This window comes from Hyla sarda, chromosome 4, assembly GCF_029499605.1.
Source record: "Hyla sarda isolate aHylSar1 chromosome 4, aHylSar1.hap1, whole genome shotgun sequence".
In the NCBI taxonomy this organism is placed as follows: Eukaryota; Metazoa; Chordata; class Amphibia; order Anura; family Hylidae; genus Hyla; species Hyla sarda.
This window is the reverse complement of record NC_079192.1, coordinates 391,981,784-391,994,586: the sequence shown is the minus strand read 5'-3', so window position 1 is coordinate 391,994,586 and position 12,803 is coordinate 391,981,784. Positions and strand designations below refer to the sequence as shown.

The 12,803-nt window shown below is 43.1% G+C and overlaps 1 protein-coding gene, 1 long non-coding RNA gene and 1 other non-coding gene across 5 annotated transcripts in view; 2 read left to right on the top strand and 1 right to left on the bottom strand.

The window, feature by feature from the left end:
- MRPL22 (mitochondrial ribosomal protein L22) overlaps positions 1 to 6,013 on the bottom strand; it is a 22,070-nt gene extending 16,057 nt beyond the window's left edge. Inside the window, exons 1-4 of one of the 3 annotated variants that reach the window (XM_056517162.1) lie at positions 5,913 to 5,971; positions 5,063 to 5,096; positions 4,385 to 4,517; positions 2,864 to 2,929 (exon numbers count right to left, since the gene is read on the bottom strand). In XM_056517162.1, the coding sequence (XP_056373137.1) occupies positions 2,864 to 2,929; positions 4,385 to 4,517; positions 5,063 to 5,096; positions 5,913 to 5,934 (255 nt within the window). In that variant the 5' untranslated portion in view covers positions 5,935 to 5,971. Of the gene's footprint in view, positions 1 to 2,863; positions 2,930 to 4,384; positions 4,518 to 5,062; positions 5,097 to 5,640; positions 5,883 to 5,912 lie in introns of those variants that run through there. The other 2 variants (XM_056517163.1, XM_056517165.1) reach the window with 2 other exon arrangements.
- The window catches only part of LOC130267404 (uncharacterized), a 20,410-nt gene continuing 13,553 nt past the window's right edge, over positions 5,947 to 12,803 (top strand). The window contains exons 1-3 of the long non-coding RNA XR_008843175.1: positions 5,947 to 6,042; positions 9,356 to 9,483; positions 12,173 to 12,375. This is a non-coding gene — a long non-coding RNA (uncharacterized LOC130267404). The remainder of the gene's footprint in view (positions 6,043 to 9,355; positions 9,484 to 12,172; positions 12,376 to 12,803) is intronic.
- Positions 11,950 to 12,021, top strand: TRNAA-UGC (transfer RNA alanine (anticodon UGC)). The gene has a single exon. It is a non-coding gene; the product is annotated as a tRNA-Ala (tRNA).

Here is a 12,803-nt window from a genome sequence, read left to right as displayed (position 1 = left end):
AAATTTTTTTTGCTCTAGTGCATTGGTTTGCGTCCATTGGTAAGACCTAGCATGATATGCCTGTGGATTGGCCGCAATGAATTACTCAGCATACCGGTTGGTTTCCTCCACTATCAAATTAATCAGCTCTTCTGAAAAGAGCTGAAAAAAATCAGCTTCTTTCAACCCCGCGGTGTCAACACGAATGCCTGCAGTGGCCACAAACTCAGGCAAATTGGGTATAAAGTTTGAAGCTGGAGCCCACTCAGAGATGGCACTAGGACCTGGCTCAATATTGGTACTAGGACTGGTACTAGGACCTGGCCTAGGGCGGTGGCGGGGAGGTTCCTCGTCAGAATCAGTGGAAGAGGAAGAGGGCAAATATAGCAACTCTTCACCGCTATCTGAACCAGAGGAAGATGCCAAGAAGGCATATGCCTCCTCAGTGCTGTAATTGCGACACCTTGACATATTGGAAATAGTACAAAAATAGGGGGGCTCCCCAAATCATAACACGGGTGCTACTACTCAGTAAGCAAAAAACTTGCTATACAAGGGTAAGAATTACAGTAAAGAGTGCACACCACAAGGTCAGTATACATGTATATAACACATTTTATTAGGTATCACATAAAGAATGCAAAAAAAAAAAAAAGACAAAAAGGGATAAAATCCCTTAAAAAGCTCTAAATCGAGCAACCTCTACAACCTGGGAGAGGGGCCATGAACCCCCTTCTCACCAAAGTCCTGTCCCTCTATAATAAGATATTATGGCTCAAATAGTGGTGCTGACTGAAAAAATTATGCACATGCAACATTAATCTCTACACCAACAATCAAATAAACTTAACACCAAATGATATGGAATAAACAATGTACAAAGAGAAAGTAATAATAAATTCATATCACCAGTGCATAGCGACCACAGAACAAAGGAGCCGAATGGTGAATGGCGGGACGGGACCCCTAAGCCCCACGCGTTCCGTCACCGTTTGTGACTTCCTCAGGTGTGTTCATTGTTTGACATATTGGATGACACTATAAGTGGCGAAGTGTCTCTGATGTACAACACTAGAACTATTTTTTTTTTGTATTTTTATATTTTTATAATTTTTTTTACCTTTTTTTAACTTTTTTTTACTGAAGCAAATAATGAAAATGTAACCGCACAACGAACAACAAAACGGTGGAAAAATGTCACCGCTGTCCTAAATCCCTAGTACTAAACTCGCAGTTAGGAGAGTATGATATGGCGAACTGTCACTGCTGTCACAAATCAGTGACGCACCAGGAAAAAACGTAACAGGGTAGTATGGAGGTGTGCGAGGTGGTGATGGGATGAAAGGGTGACAGTCACTTCAGGGGCACTGACAGTAATTTAGATTATTCTTCACTGTCACTGTTATGGTCAGTGACAGACTTCAATTTCTTCACAGATTACAGCTGATAAATGAATCAGCAGCAGGATAAGGGGCACTGAAACTTTATTACTGTACTGTAGAATGTAACTATATTCAGTTACAAGTTACAATCTTCACTGCAGCCTGTCAGATCACACAGGCTGCAGACTTCAGACAGGGAGGACAGCAATTGGAAGGGGCACTGCTGGGCACTACTGGAGACTGATGGGCACTGCTGGGCACTGATGGGCACTACTGGACACTGATGGGCACTAGACTGTCACTGTTATATTCAGTGACAGTCACTAGGATCTTCACTGCAGCCTGTCAGATCGCACAGGCTGCAGACTTAGGAGGCAGCAGATGGGCACAGATGGGCACTGCTGGGCACTACTGGGGCACAGATTTATACAAGACCGTCACTGTTATATACAGTGACAGTCACTAGGATCTTCACTGCAGCCTGTGAGATCGGACAGGCTGCTGACTTCAGACGGCGGCAGCAGCAGCAGGGTAAGGGGCACTACAGGGGGGGTTCTTTTACTTTCACTTTAATTTGTAGCTTTTAGAAAAGCTTTTACACACTCTTCTGTCTTCTGTCCTAACACCAACACCGGCTCCGATCGCTGTTCAGAACGAACTGAAAGCTTCGGAGCCGGTGTTAGTGTAACAAAGACGCTGATACACTGTGATTGGTCCACAGGGACCAATCACAGGGCTCTAATCCCAGGACCAATTACAGATGGTCCTGAGATGTCAGGCAGAACTTGTCTCCCACCGCTGGGCACGGGACTTCTGCCTGTTAACCCGTGCGCTGCTGTGCAGCGCTGGGTTAACTGCATGTCATTTATAAACGTCGGGATGCGCGAACGCACTGCACAACCCGGCATTTATATATGACATTCTGCGGGAAGGGGTTAATAGAAGTAATTTACAAATCTGTTTAACTTTCTGGAGCCAGTTGATATATAAAAAAAAAGTTTTTGCCTGGAATACCCCTTTAATCAACCAACCAGATCACTTATTTCTCAGAGGCTTTTTAAAATGAAAGAAGCGATCTGATTGGTTGCTATGGGCATCTTTTCCTCTACACGGGTTTTGATAAGTCTCCCTTAATGTGTCTTTCCAAACTAGTTTTGGTTTGCGTGGTGTTACTTCAACGTCATACGACATGTTTACCTGCAATATTTGGTCACTACAAAATAATCTTTCTTCCATACAGTTTTGGTTTCAGTGAATAGGGGTCTGTTCATGTATAAGTCCACGTGTGTGCTGGGGCCACTTTAGTGCATGTTTGTTATTCATTTTAACTTACTTATGTCAATAAAGGTTATTGTGTTTTACTTCATTTCGTAGTTGGTGTACTATAGTGAAGTGTACACTTTCTCCTGCACGCCCATGTGGCGGTGCATCTATTTTCAGTGTTTATAATGACCAGCAGAATAGTGAGTACAGCTCTAGAATACAACAAACATGCCTCTTACCAGTTTGGCCAAATACCACATCTTGTCCATGCTGTACTTAATCTGTCTGCGGCAATGGTGAATTTCCTATTTAAAAAAACAAAAAAAACACAAGTCAGTAACATCTGCCACTAAAATATATATATATATATATATTTTTTTTTTTTTTTTTTTTTTTTTTTTTTAAGGGAGTGGGAGCATGTGTTCCCCCCCCCACCCCCAAGGTAACAGGTTAGGTAGTCAGCGGATGCTATAGACATGGGCAAACAAACAAATTGATAAGGCCAGTAAGAAGATGATGATCAGAACATGACATCTTCATCTGACTGGTACTGATCAATGTAACTCAGGATCAGTAATGTAATATATGTACACAATGACCCCACCAGCAGAATAGTGAGTACAGCTCTGGGGTACAATACAGGATATAACTCCGGATCAGTACAGGATAAGTAATGTAATGTATGTACACAGTGACTGCACCAGCAGAATAGTGAGTGCAGCTCTGGAGTATAATACAGGATATAACTCAGGATCAGTACAGAATAAGTAATGTAATGTATGTACACAGTGACCTCACCAGCAGAATAGTGAGTACAGCTCTGGAGTATAATACAGGATATAACTCAGGATCAGTACAGGATAAGTAATGTAATGTATGTACACAGTGACCTCACCAGCAGAATAGTGAGTACAGCTCTGGGGTATAATACAGGATATAACTTATGATAAGTGCAGGATAAGTAATATAATGTATGTACACAGTGACCCCACCAGCAGAATAGTGAGTACAGCTATGGAGTATAACACAGGATATAACTTATGATAAGTGCAGGATAAGTAATATAATGTGTGTACACAGTGACCTCACCAGCAGAATAGTGAGTACAGCTTTGGAGTATAATACAGGATATAACTCAGGATCAGTACAGGATAAGTAATGTATGTACACAGTGACCCCGCCAGCAGAATAGTGAGTACAGCTCTGGAGTATAATACAGGATATAACTCAGGATCAGTACAGGATAAGTAATGTAATGTATGTACACAGTGACCTCACCAGCAGAATAGTGAGTGCAGCTCTGGAGTATAATACAGGATATAACTCAGGATCAGTACAGGATAAGTAATGTATGTACACAGTGACCTCACCAGCAGAATAGTGAGTACAGCTCCGGAGTATAATACAGGATATAACTCCGGATCAGTACAGGATAAGTAATGTAATGTATGTACACAGTGACTGCACCAGCAGAATAGTGAGCGCCTAGGCAGACTGTATAAGAAGATCGGGCAGCATGGAGGTAAGGAGAAGCCTTCAGCTAATCGGGACCGCCAGACTGCACTGTGGAGGTTCCTGATCAAACCCCTCAAAGCTGTTTTTCTATTCCTGAATAAACACTTTGATTCACAGGACAATTAACCTCTGTTCTCATGATCTGTGGGGGGGGGGGGGGGGGTCCCAGCAGTCAGACCCCCACTGACATTCCGCAGTGTGAACATAACCCTAGACTGGTTCCCTAGTTCATGTAATGGACTCACAGCAGGCCGTCGAGGCTCATCAGGAAGCTGCGGGGGGTAGACGAGTCTGTTCTTCATCTCCCAACTGCGTCTCTCCAGGGCGGCGGTGGTGTGGATGCCGCTTTGTGATAGGACGGTGCTGGCGGCTGACAGGCTGAAACACAACACATTTATTATATAATGAGAGCAGGAAAAAAAATTATAAATAAATAAAAAAACTTTTGATAGAGACATGTATAAAGATTTTTACAGTCGGGATATGTGTGCCGAGACCCCCACTGATCGCTAGAACAAGCAGGGTGAAGCATGCTGAAGAGCGCTTCTCTCCCTGGCTCGCTGCTGTCTCTATAATGTACTGTTTGCCAACAAATGTGCCTCCAGCTGTTGCAAAACTACAACTCCTGGCATGCCCAGACAGCCGCTGGCTGTCTGGGCATGACAGGAGTTGTAGTTTTGCAACAGCTGGAGGCATACTGGTTGGGAAACACTGCTCTATAGTAAGTCTATCGAGCCCATCTACTCATTTCTGGTGATCGGTGAGGGTCTCAGAAGCCAGACCCTGACTGAACGTAAATTTTGACATGTCTCCATGACGGTCCAAGCGAATAGGGGGGGGGGGGGGGGGTTGTGTTGGTGTTTGAAATAGGTGGTGGGGGGGGGGGCGGCATGCTCAGAAAATTTTGTAGATGTTTTACTCACCCCCGCTGGATCCGGCATACTGACCCCCATAAAGCTGTAAGAGGAAGGAGATAGGTTAACCCTTGTGCGACATAGATCCGTGTTCACGCAGATAATACAGACTAAAAAAATTAAAGGGGTTCTTCTGGAGGTTCATGGGGGGGGGCGAGACCCCCTTTACCTCTTCACTGGGGGAGGGGATTACACAGCATGCCCACTACAACCTCCACCCAATATATAGAGACCCCCTGTACCTCTACATGGGGGAGGGGATTACACAGCATGCCCACTACAACCTCCAATATATAGAGACCCCCTTTACCTCTACATGGGGGAGGGGATTACACAGCATGCCCACTACAACCTCCAATATATAGAGACCCCCTTTACCTCTACATGGGGGAGGGGATTACACAGCATGCCCACTACAACCTCCAATATATGGAGACCCCCTTTACCTCTACATGGGGGAGGGGATTATACAGCATGCCCACTACAACCTCCACCCAATATATAGAGACCCCCTTTACCTCTACATGGGGGAGGGGATTACACAGCATGCCCACTACAACCTCCAGCATATACAGACCCCCCTATACCTCAATTGCAGCTGGACATGATAGGGTTTATCACTAGGACTCAGCTTTCCTGTGTAAGGTAAACTATCCGTATCTGCCGCTCAGGGGCGGGGAAAAGCTGGGTGCAAACAGCAGACATCGCTGAGGAAGGGAACACAGGAGGCGCCTGTCCGTCCTCTATACATGTTCCGGACCTCTCACACATCCGCACATATCCCGGTATTATCCCCCGCACACAGCCGCCTCCAGCCCCCCTCTCCCGGCTGTCACAGCCTTGCCCTCCCGCGGCTCACCCGCCGACAAGGACGCCGCCATCTTGGAGAGCCTCTCGCTTTACGACACGCTGTCACCGCTCACGTGGGAAACAGTGTTGTGGCCAAAAAACGTCAACCAGCCTGACGGGAAGAGGAGAGCAATGCTTGTGTGTGTATAATACATGTATATGGTATCTATATACCCTAAAATAAATGTATACCCTGTATATGATATATATATACCCTAAAATAAATGTATACTCTGTATATGATATATCTATATACCCTATAATAAATGTATACTCTGTATATGATATCTATATACCCTATAATAAATGTATTCCCTGTATATGATATATCTATATACCCTATAATAAATGTATACTCTGTATATGATATCTATATACCCTAAAATAAATGTATACTCTGTATATGGTATCTATATACCCTAAAATAAATGTGTACCCTGTATATGGTATCTATATACCCTAAAATAAATGTATACCCTGTATATGATATCTATATATTCTATAATAAATGTATACCCTGTATATGATATATCTATATACCCTAAAATAAATGTATACCCTGTATATGATATCTATATATCCTATAATAAATGTATACCCTGTATATGATATATCTATATACCCTAAAATAAATGTATACCCTGTATATGATATCTATATACCCTAAAATAAATGTATTCCCTGTATATTATATCTATATACCCTATAATAAATGTATTCCCTGTATATGATATATCTAGATATCCTATAATAAATGTATTCCCTGTATATGATATATCTATATACCCTATAATAAATGTATTCCCTGTATATGATATCTATATACCCTAAAATAAATGTATTCCCTGTATATTAAATCTATATACCCTATAATAAATGTATTCCCTGTATATGATATATCTAGATATCCTATAATAAATGTATTCCCTGTATATGATATATCTATATACCCTATAATAAATGTATTCCCTGTATATGATATCTATATACCCTAAAATAAATGTATACCCTGTATATGATATCTATATACACTATAATAAATGTATTCCCTGTATATGATATCTATATATACTATAATAAATGTATTCCCTGTATATGGTATCTATATACACTATAATAAATGTATTCCCTGTATATGATATATCTATATACCCTAAAATAAATGTATACCCTGTATATGATATCTATATACACTATAATAAATGTATTCCCTGTATATGAGATACAGTCATGGCCGTAATTGTTGGCACCTCTGAGATTTTTCTAGAAAATGAAGTATTTCTCACAGAAAAGGATTGCAGTAATACATGTTTATTCCCTATGTGTGTATTGGAACTGAACAAAAAAAAAAAGCAAATTGGACATAATGTCACCAAACTCCAAAAATGGGCTGGACAAAATTATTGGCACCCTTAACTTAATATTTGGTTGCACACCCTTTGGAAAAAAATAACTGAAATCAGTGGCTTCCTATAACCATCAATAAGCTTCTTACACCTCTCAGCCGGCATGTTGGACCACTCTTCCTTTACAAACTGCTCCAGGTCTCTCTTATTGGAAGGCGCCTTTTCCCAACAGCAATTTTAAGATCTCTCCACAGGTGATCAATGGGATTTAGATCTGGACTCATTGCTGCCACTTCAGAACTCTCCAGCACTTTGTTGTCATCCATTTCTGGGGGCTTTTTGACATATGTTTGGGGTCATTGACCTGCTGGAAGACCCAAGATACCAGACACAAACCCAGCTTTCTGACACTGGGCTGTACAGTGTGACCCAAAATCCATTGGTAATCCTCAGATTTCATGATGTCTTGTACACATTCAAGGCCCCCAGTGCCAGAGGCTGCAAAACAACCCCAAAACATCATTGACCCTCCACCATATTTCACTGTTGGCACTGTGTTCTTTTCTCTGTAGGCCTCATTCCGTAGAATACAGAACAGTAGAATGATGCGCTTTACCAAAAAGCTCTATCTTGGTCTCATCTGTTCACAAGTCGTTTTCCCAGAAGGATTTTGGCTTAATCATGTTCATTTTGGCAAAATGTAGTCTTGCTTTTTTATGTCTCTGTGACAGCAGTGGGATTCTCCTGGGTCTCCTGCCATAGCGTTTCATTTCATTTAAAGGGTAGCTCCCACCATCCTATTTTTTTTTATGTCCCTGCCTATTGCCAATCTATCCCTAACCCCCTCCCTGCTTTTAATTTTAATTTTTACTATATTAAAAATGCCTTTTGTCTGCCTGGCAGTGTGCTCACTACCAGGCAGACTTCCCCAGCAGGCACCACGTCACTGATGCCTGCTGGGGGGGACTTCCGCCCTTAGTTCATCTACACAGGGTGCCTCCAGCTGTTTCACCACTACAACTCCCAGCTTGCCCTGACATCTATTGGCTGTCAGGGCATGCTGGGAGTTGTAGTATTAAAACAGCTGGAGGCACCCTGTGTAGATAAACTATTAGTTAGTTACATGCGGCGCTAGCCCGTCCCCTCCGTCTCCCTCCCCCCCTAACTGAAAAAGGACTGATTGCCAGGCAAAAATCAGTCCTTTTTCAGGCGTGACGTCACGCCAGGCTGCAGCCGGCCACTAGGAGGGAGACCCTTAGTGGCCGGTTTTCAAATGTAAATTAAACCATTTTAATAAAAAAAAATAATAATAAAAGTATATTAGAGATATGTTGTAGTACATAAGTACTACAACATATCAAAAAATAAAGTTGGTGACAGTGCCCATTTAAATGTCGACGGATAGTTCGCGCTGTCACTGATGCTCCCTGAGCCTACAGGACAGCTTGAATATCTTTGGAGCTTGTTTGGGGATGCTTATCCACCATCCGGACTATCCTGCGTTGACACCTTTCATTAATATTTCTCTTCTTCCCCATCATAACATCACGCCCGCCCCCTCAATGCAAGCCCATAGACTTGCATTTAGGGGGCGGGGTGTGATGTCCTGAGGGGTTGGGGCTATGACGTCAAGAGCTCCCCCCCTGAGCAGCGGAGTACCCCTTTAAAATAAACTCATTCAAAGTCTAACACTATAGTCTATGTGAAATAGTTGTGTCCATGCAGTATGTGAGATTCCTCTCAGCCCTGTAAGTTTCAAAATAGTCTTTACTGTCCCATATATGAGTGCAATATAAAGGAGTGCAACTGTAAATAACTTTTACTTATTAATAATATCATAAAGCACTGTCTGTACAATGCGCAGGAAACACAGAGGGCCTCTACCTTGACCTGTGGAGGTTTGATGTTTGCGGCCTGAGGCCAGGTAACAGCCCTTGTTCTCGGTGTCTGGCAGGAGGTCACCGCTGGTTGTGTTCTGTTCAACTCGTGATAAAAAGCAACACAGAATCCATAGGAAAACAAGCACAGAGAGAAGAGAGGCGGTGGAGGCGAAGAGCGCGCGTCCTCCATTATTAATGCATTGGTTTATTTATCCATTATTTTTTAGTGATAATAACAAAGAAACAAAGAGATGGGAAGAATGGCGGGACTGCAGCTCCAGCTGATGCGCTCTGTTTATTTTACCGGCGGCCAGCGGTTTTAAATGGACACAATAAAGTTATAAAGTTTTAATAGGTGAGTGCCAACGCTACGTTTTTTCTCCTTTTTTTGCTCACTGTTGTTAGGGTGCATTCCTGCCACGTTTTGGCCATCCGGCTGCCAGATCCGCACCGCATCCTATTCATTTAAATGAGCCGACCGGAGTCAGATTGCGACTCCGTTCGGCTCATTTTTTGCACTGTATCTTATTTTTTTTGGCGGACTGAAAATCGCAGCATACCAGGGTTTTCAGTCCACCGACAAAACCGGATACGGTGCAAAAATTAGCCATCCGCAGTCAATCTGACTCAGGCCGGCTCATTTAGATGAACAGGATGAGGCGGGGAAATTTAAAGACCGTCCGTCACCTCATCGTATTCATTTAAATGAGCCAACAGCTGGATGGCTATTACGTGGTGTGAACCCAGCCTGAGCTGTTTGTTATTTTTCTCCTTTTTTGTTGTTGTATACACCCCTATGGCCGTGGAGTCCTCTTTTTATGTCTTCAATGCTTTTTGCTTATTGGCTTAGGTGATTATAATTTATTTTTTTTTTCCAGGGTTGTGTGGAATTTATCATTTGCGAATAATCAAAAAGTTTACATTTTAGTGTAGACCACCCTCAGGGGTGCTGTAAAAACCTTCTTTATAATGTAAGAAATGGTGTTGTGCAGTCTTTTTTGTTAGTTATGGTGGACTTGCTTATTATTTATCATCCATCGTCAGACTATGGCCCAAATTTATCAAACTGTGTGAGAGAAAAAGTGGAGGGATTTTCACACAAGAACCAATCACAGCTCAGCTTTCACTTTACCTCAGTTCGTTAGCTGAGCTGTGATTGGCTGCTGTGGGAAAATCTCTCTATTTTTTCTCTCACACAGTTCGATAAATCTGATGATTAATAATGCGCACTTCCGCCAAAATACCCACAACAAAAATGACATACAAAACAACTTCAGTGGTATATATATCCCCCTATGAGTTTTAGATCTCGCGCACTATGAGGGAGATTTATCAAAACCTGTCCAGAGGAAAAGTTGCCCAGTTGCTAATAGCAACCAATCAGATCGCTTGTTTCATTTTGCAGAGGCCTTGTTAAAAATGAAAGAAGCGATCTGATTGGTTGCTATGGGCAACTGGGCAACTTTTCCTCTGGACAGGTTTTGATAAATCTCCATCTATGGCTGGTTGGGCTGAAAGGGGATAGAGAAGTGACAATAAAGCCAATTCTCCTAAACTGCTCATACACATTAGGCAAAAAACTGCAACCTAAGGCTACGTTCACACTGCCGCTAAAGGGAGCTCCGTCACTCATTCCGTTGGAAGAAGTAAAACTCCTGTAAAATACCAGACACCCGTTGGACCCTATTCAAGTCAATGGGATCCGTCGGGACCTGGCGGTGAGTCTGTTATGCTCCGACCCGTTTACGATCGAATGGACCCTGAACGGGTCGGAGCACAACGGCAGTGTGAACGTAGCCTAATCTGCACTTAAAAGGGGTACTCCGCCCCTAGATATTTTATCCCCTATATAAAGGACTCTGGGTAAGGCTGTCGGGGGTCGTGACGTCACGACCACGCCCCTTGTGACGTTACGCCTCGCCCCCTCAATGCAAGTCTATGGGAGGGGGCGTGGCGGCCGCCACGCCCCCTCCCATAGACTTGCATTGAGGGAGCGAGGCGTGACATCACAAGGGGCGCCGTCATGATGTCACGACCCCCGACGCCCGCTCCATCCGTTCAGAACAAAATGTTCCGAACATTGGGGAAGCGGAGTACCCCTTTAAAGAGTACCTGTCACAATCTCCTTCCAGTTCTCTGCCCCCATCACGGTAAACCCCCCCCCCTGCCTTTATTTTCATTATTTTTTTAGTTTTCTACCTTGATATTGATATTATGAACCTCTTGTCGTTAATAAAATCCGTATTTTCCGTCACATATCTTAGGGAAATCGTAAATTATTTAGGATACGATTGTATAGGATTTCAGGGAATCAGTTTTTGCTCGAATTTACTGTCTGTTAATCAGATAGTAAAATTGTGAAGCGAACCAAGCCTTAAAGGGGTACTCCGCTGCTCAGGGTTTGGAACAAACTGTGACGCCATTGACCCGCCCCCTCAATGCAAGTCTATGGGAGGGGGCGTGACAGCCGTCACGCCCCCTCCCATAGACTTGCATTGAGGGGGGGGGCGTGATATCATGAGGGGGCGGGGCTATGATGTCACACGCTCCTGGCACCGACTCCAGCGTTCGGAACAGCTTGTTCCAAACGCTGAGCAGCGGAGTACCCCTTTAATAAATATGTCTCCATATTGAGCTAAAAATGAGTAAAGCAATGGCCTCCAGAATTGAAAAATATAACACATTCGGGAGGTCTTCAATGGGTTAAACTGTAAGGAAGTAGGAAGGTTATCGGAATGAGATATGATGCATTGTGATCACATGACATACAGCGTCAGCCTATAGAGCACAGATACTTCTGGTCTGCCTCCTCTCACCAGTAGGGGATGTAGCTCAGTGGTAGAGCGCATGCTTTGCATGTATGAGGCCCCGGGTTCAATCCCCGGCATCTCCACTTCTTTATTTTTTTTTATACAGTATATATATATATATATTTTTTTTTATTGTTTATAGTATTTAACACTTTCTCAAGCCATAAAATGCTTTTTTTTTTGATAATGTATTTCAACTGTTCCAGTGACTGTCACCCTTTTTGTTGCGTCCAGATTTATCATTTAGTTTTCGTTAGATGCGACATTCCAGGACTGCAGAGGTCACGTGAATTCTCTCCCCGAAACAGACAACCCTAAAATCTTCGGCATGCATCCGCAGTGTTATGAGAGCGTACCTGCCATTCCGGCCGCAGGTGTTCCTAAATACCGTAGTGAGCGTGCAAATCCAGAATAAGAACGGAGCACGCAATATACAGGTACACAGCTTTCCAACTATCTTACCTTATATTAAAAATAAATTGCTATTTTTTTTTTTTCAACTAAGGAAACATAAAGATGCAAAACTAATTAATTCGCCTTTAAAAAATAAATAGATTATTAAAAACAAAACTATATATATATATACAGTGGTCCCTCAACATACGATGGTAATCTGTTCCAAACGGACCATCGTTAGTGGAAACCATCGTATGTTGAGGGATCCCTGCAATGTAAAGTATAGGACAGTGGTCTACAACCTGCGGACCTCCAGATGTTGCAAAACTACAACACCCAGCATGCCCGGACAGCCGTTGGCTGTCCGGGCATGCTGGGAGTTGTAGTTTTGCAACATCTGGAGGTCCGCAGGTTGAAGACCACTGGTATTGGCGGTTATACTCACGTGTCCCCACCGCTCCGGACCGTC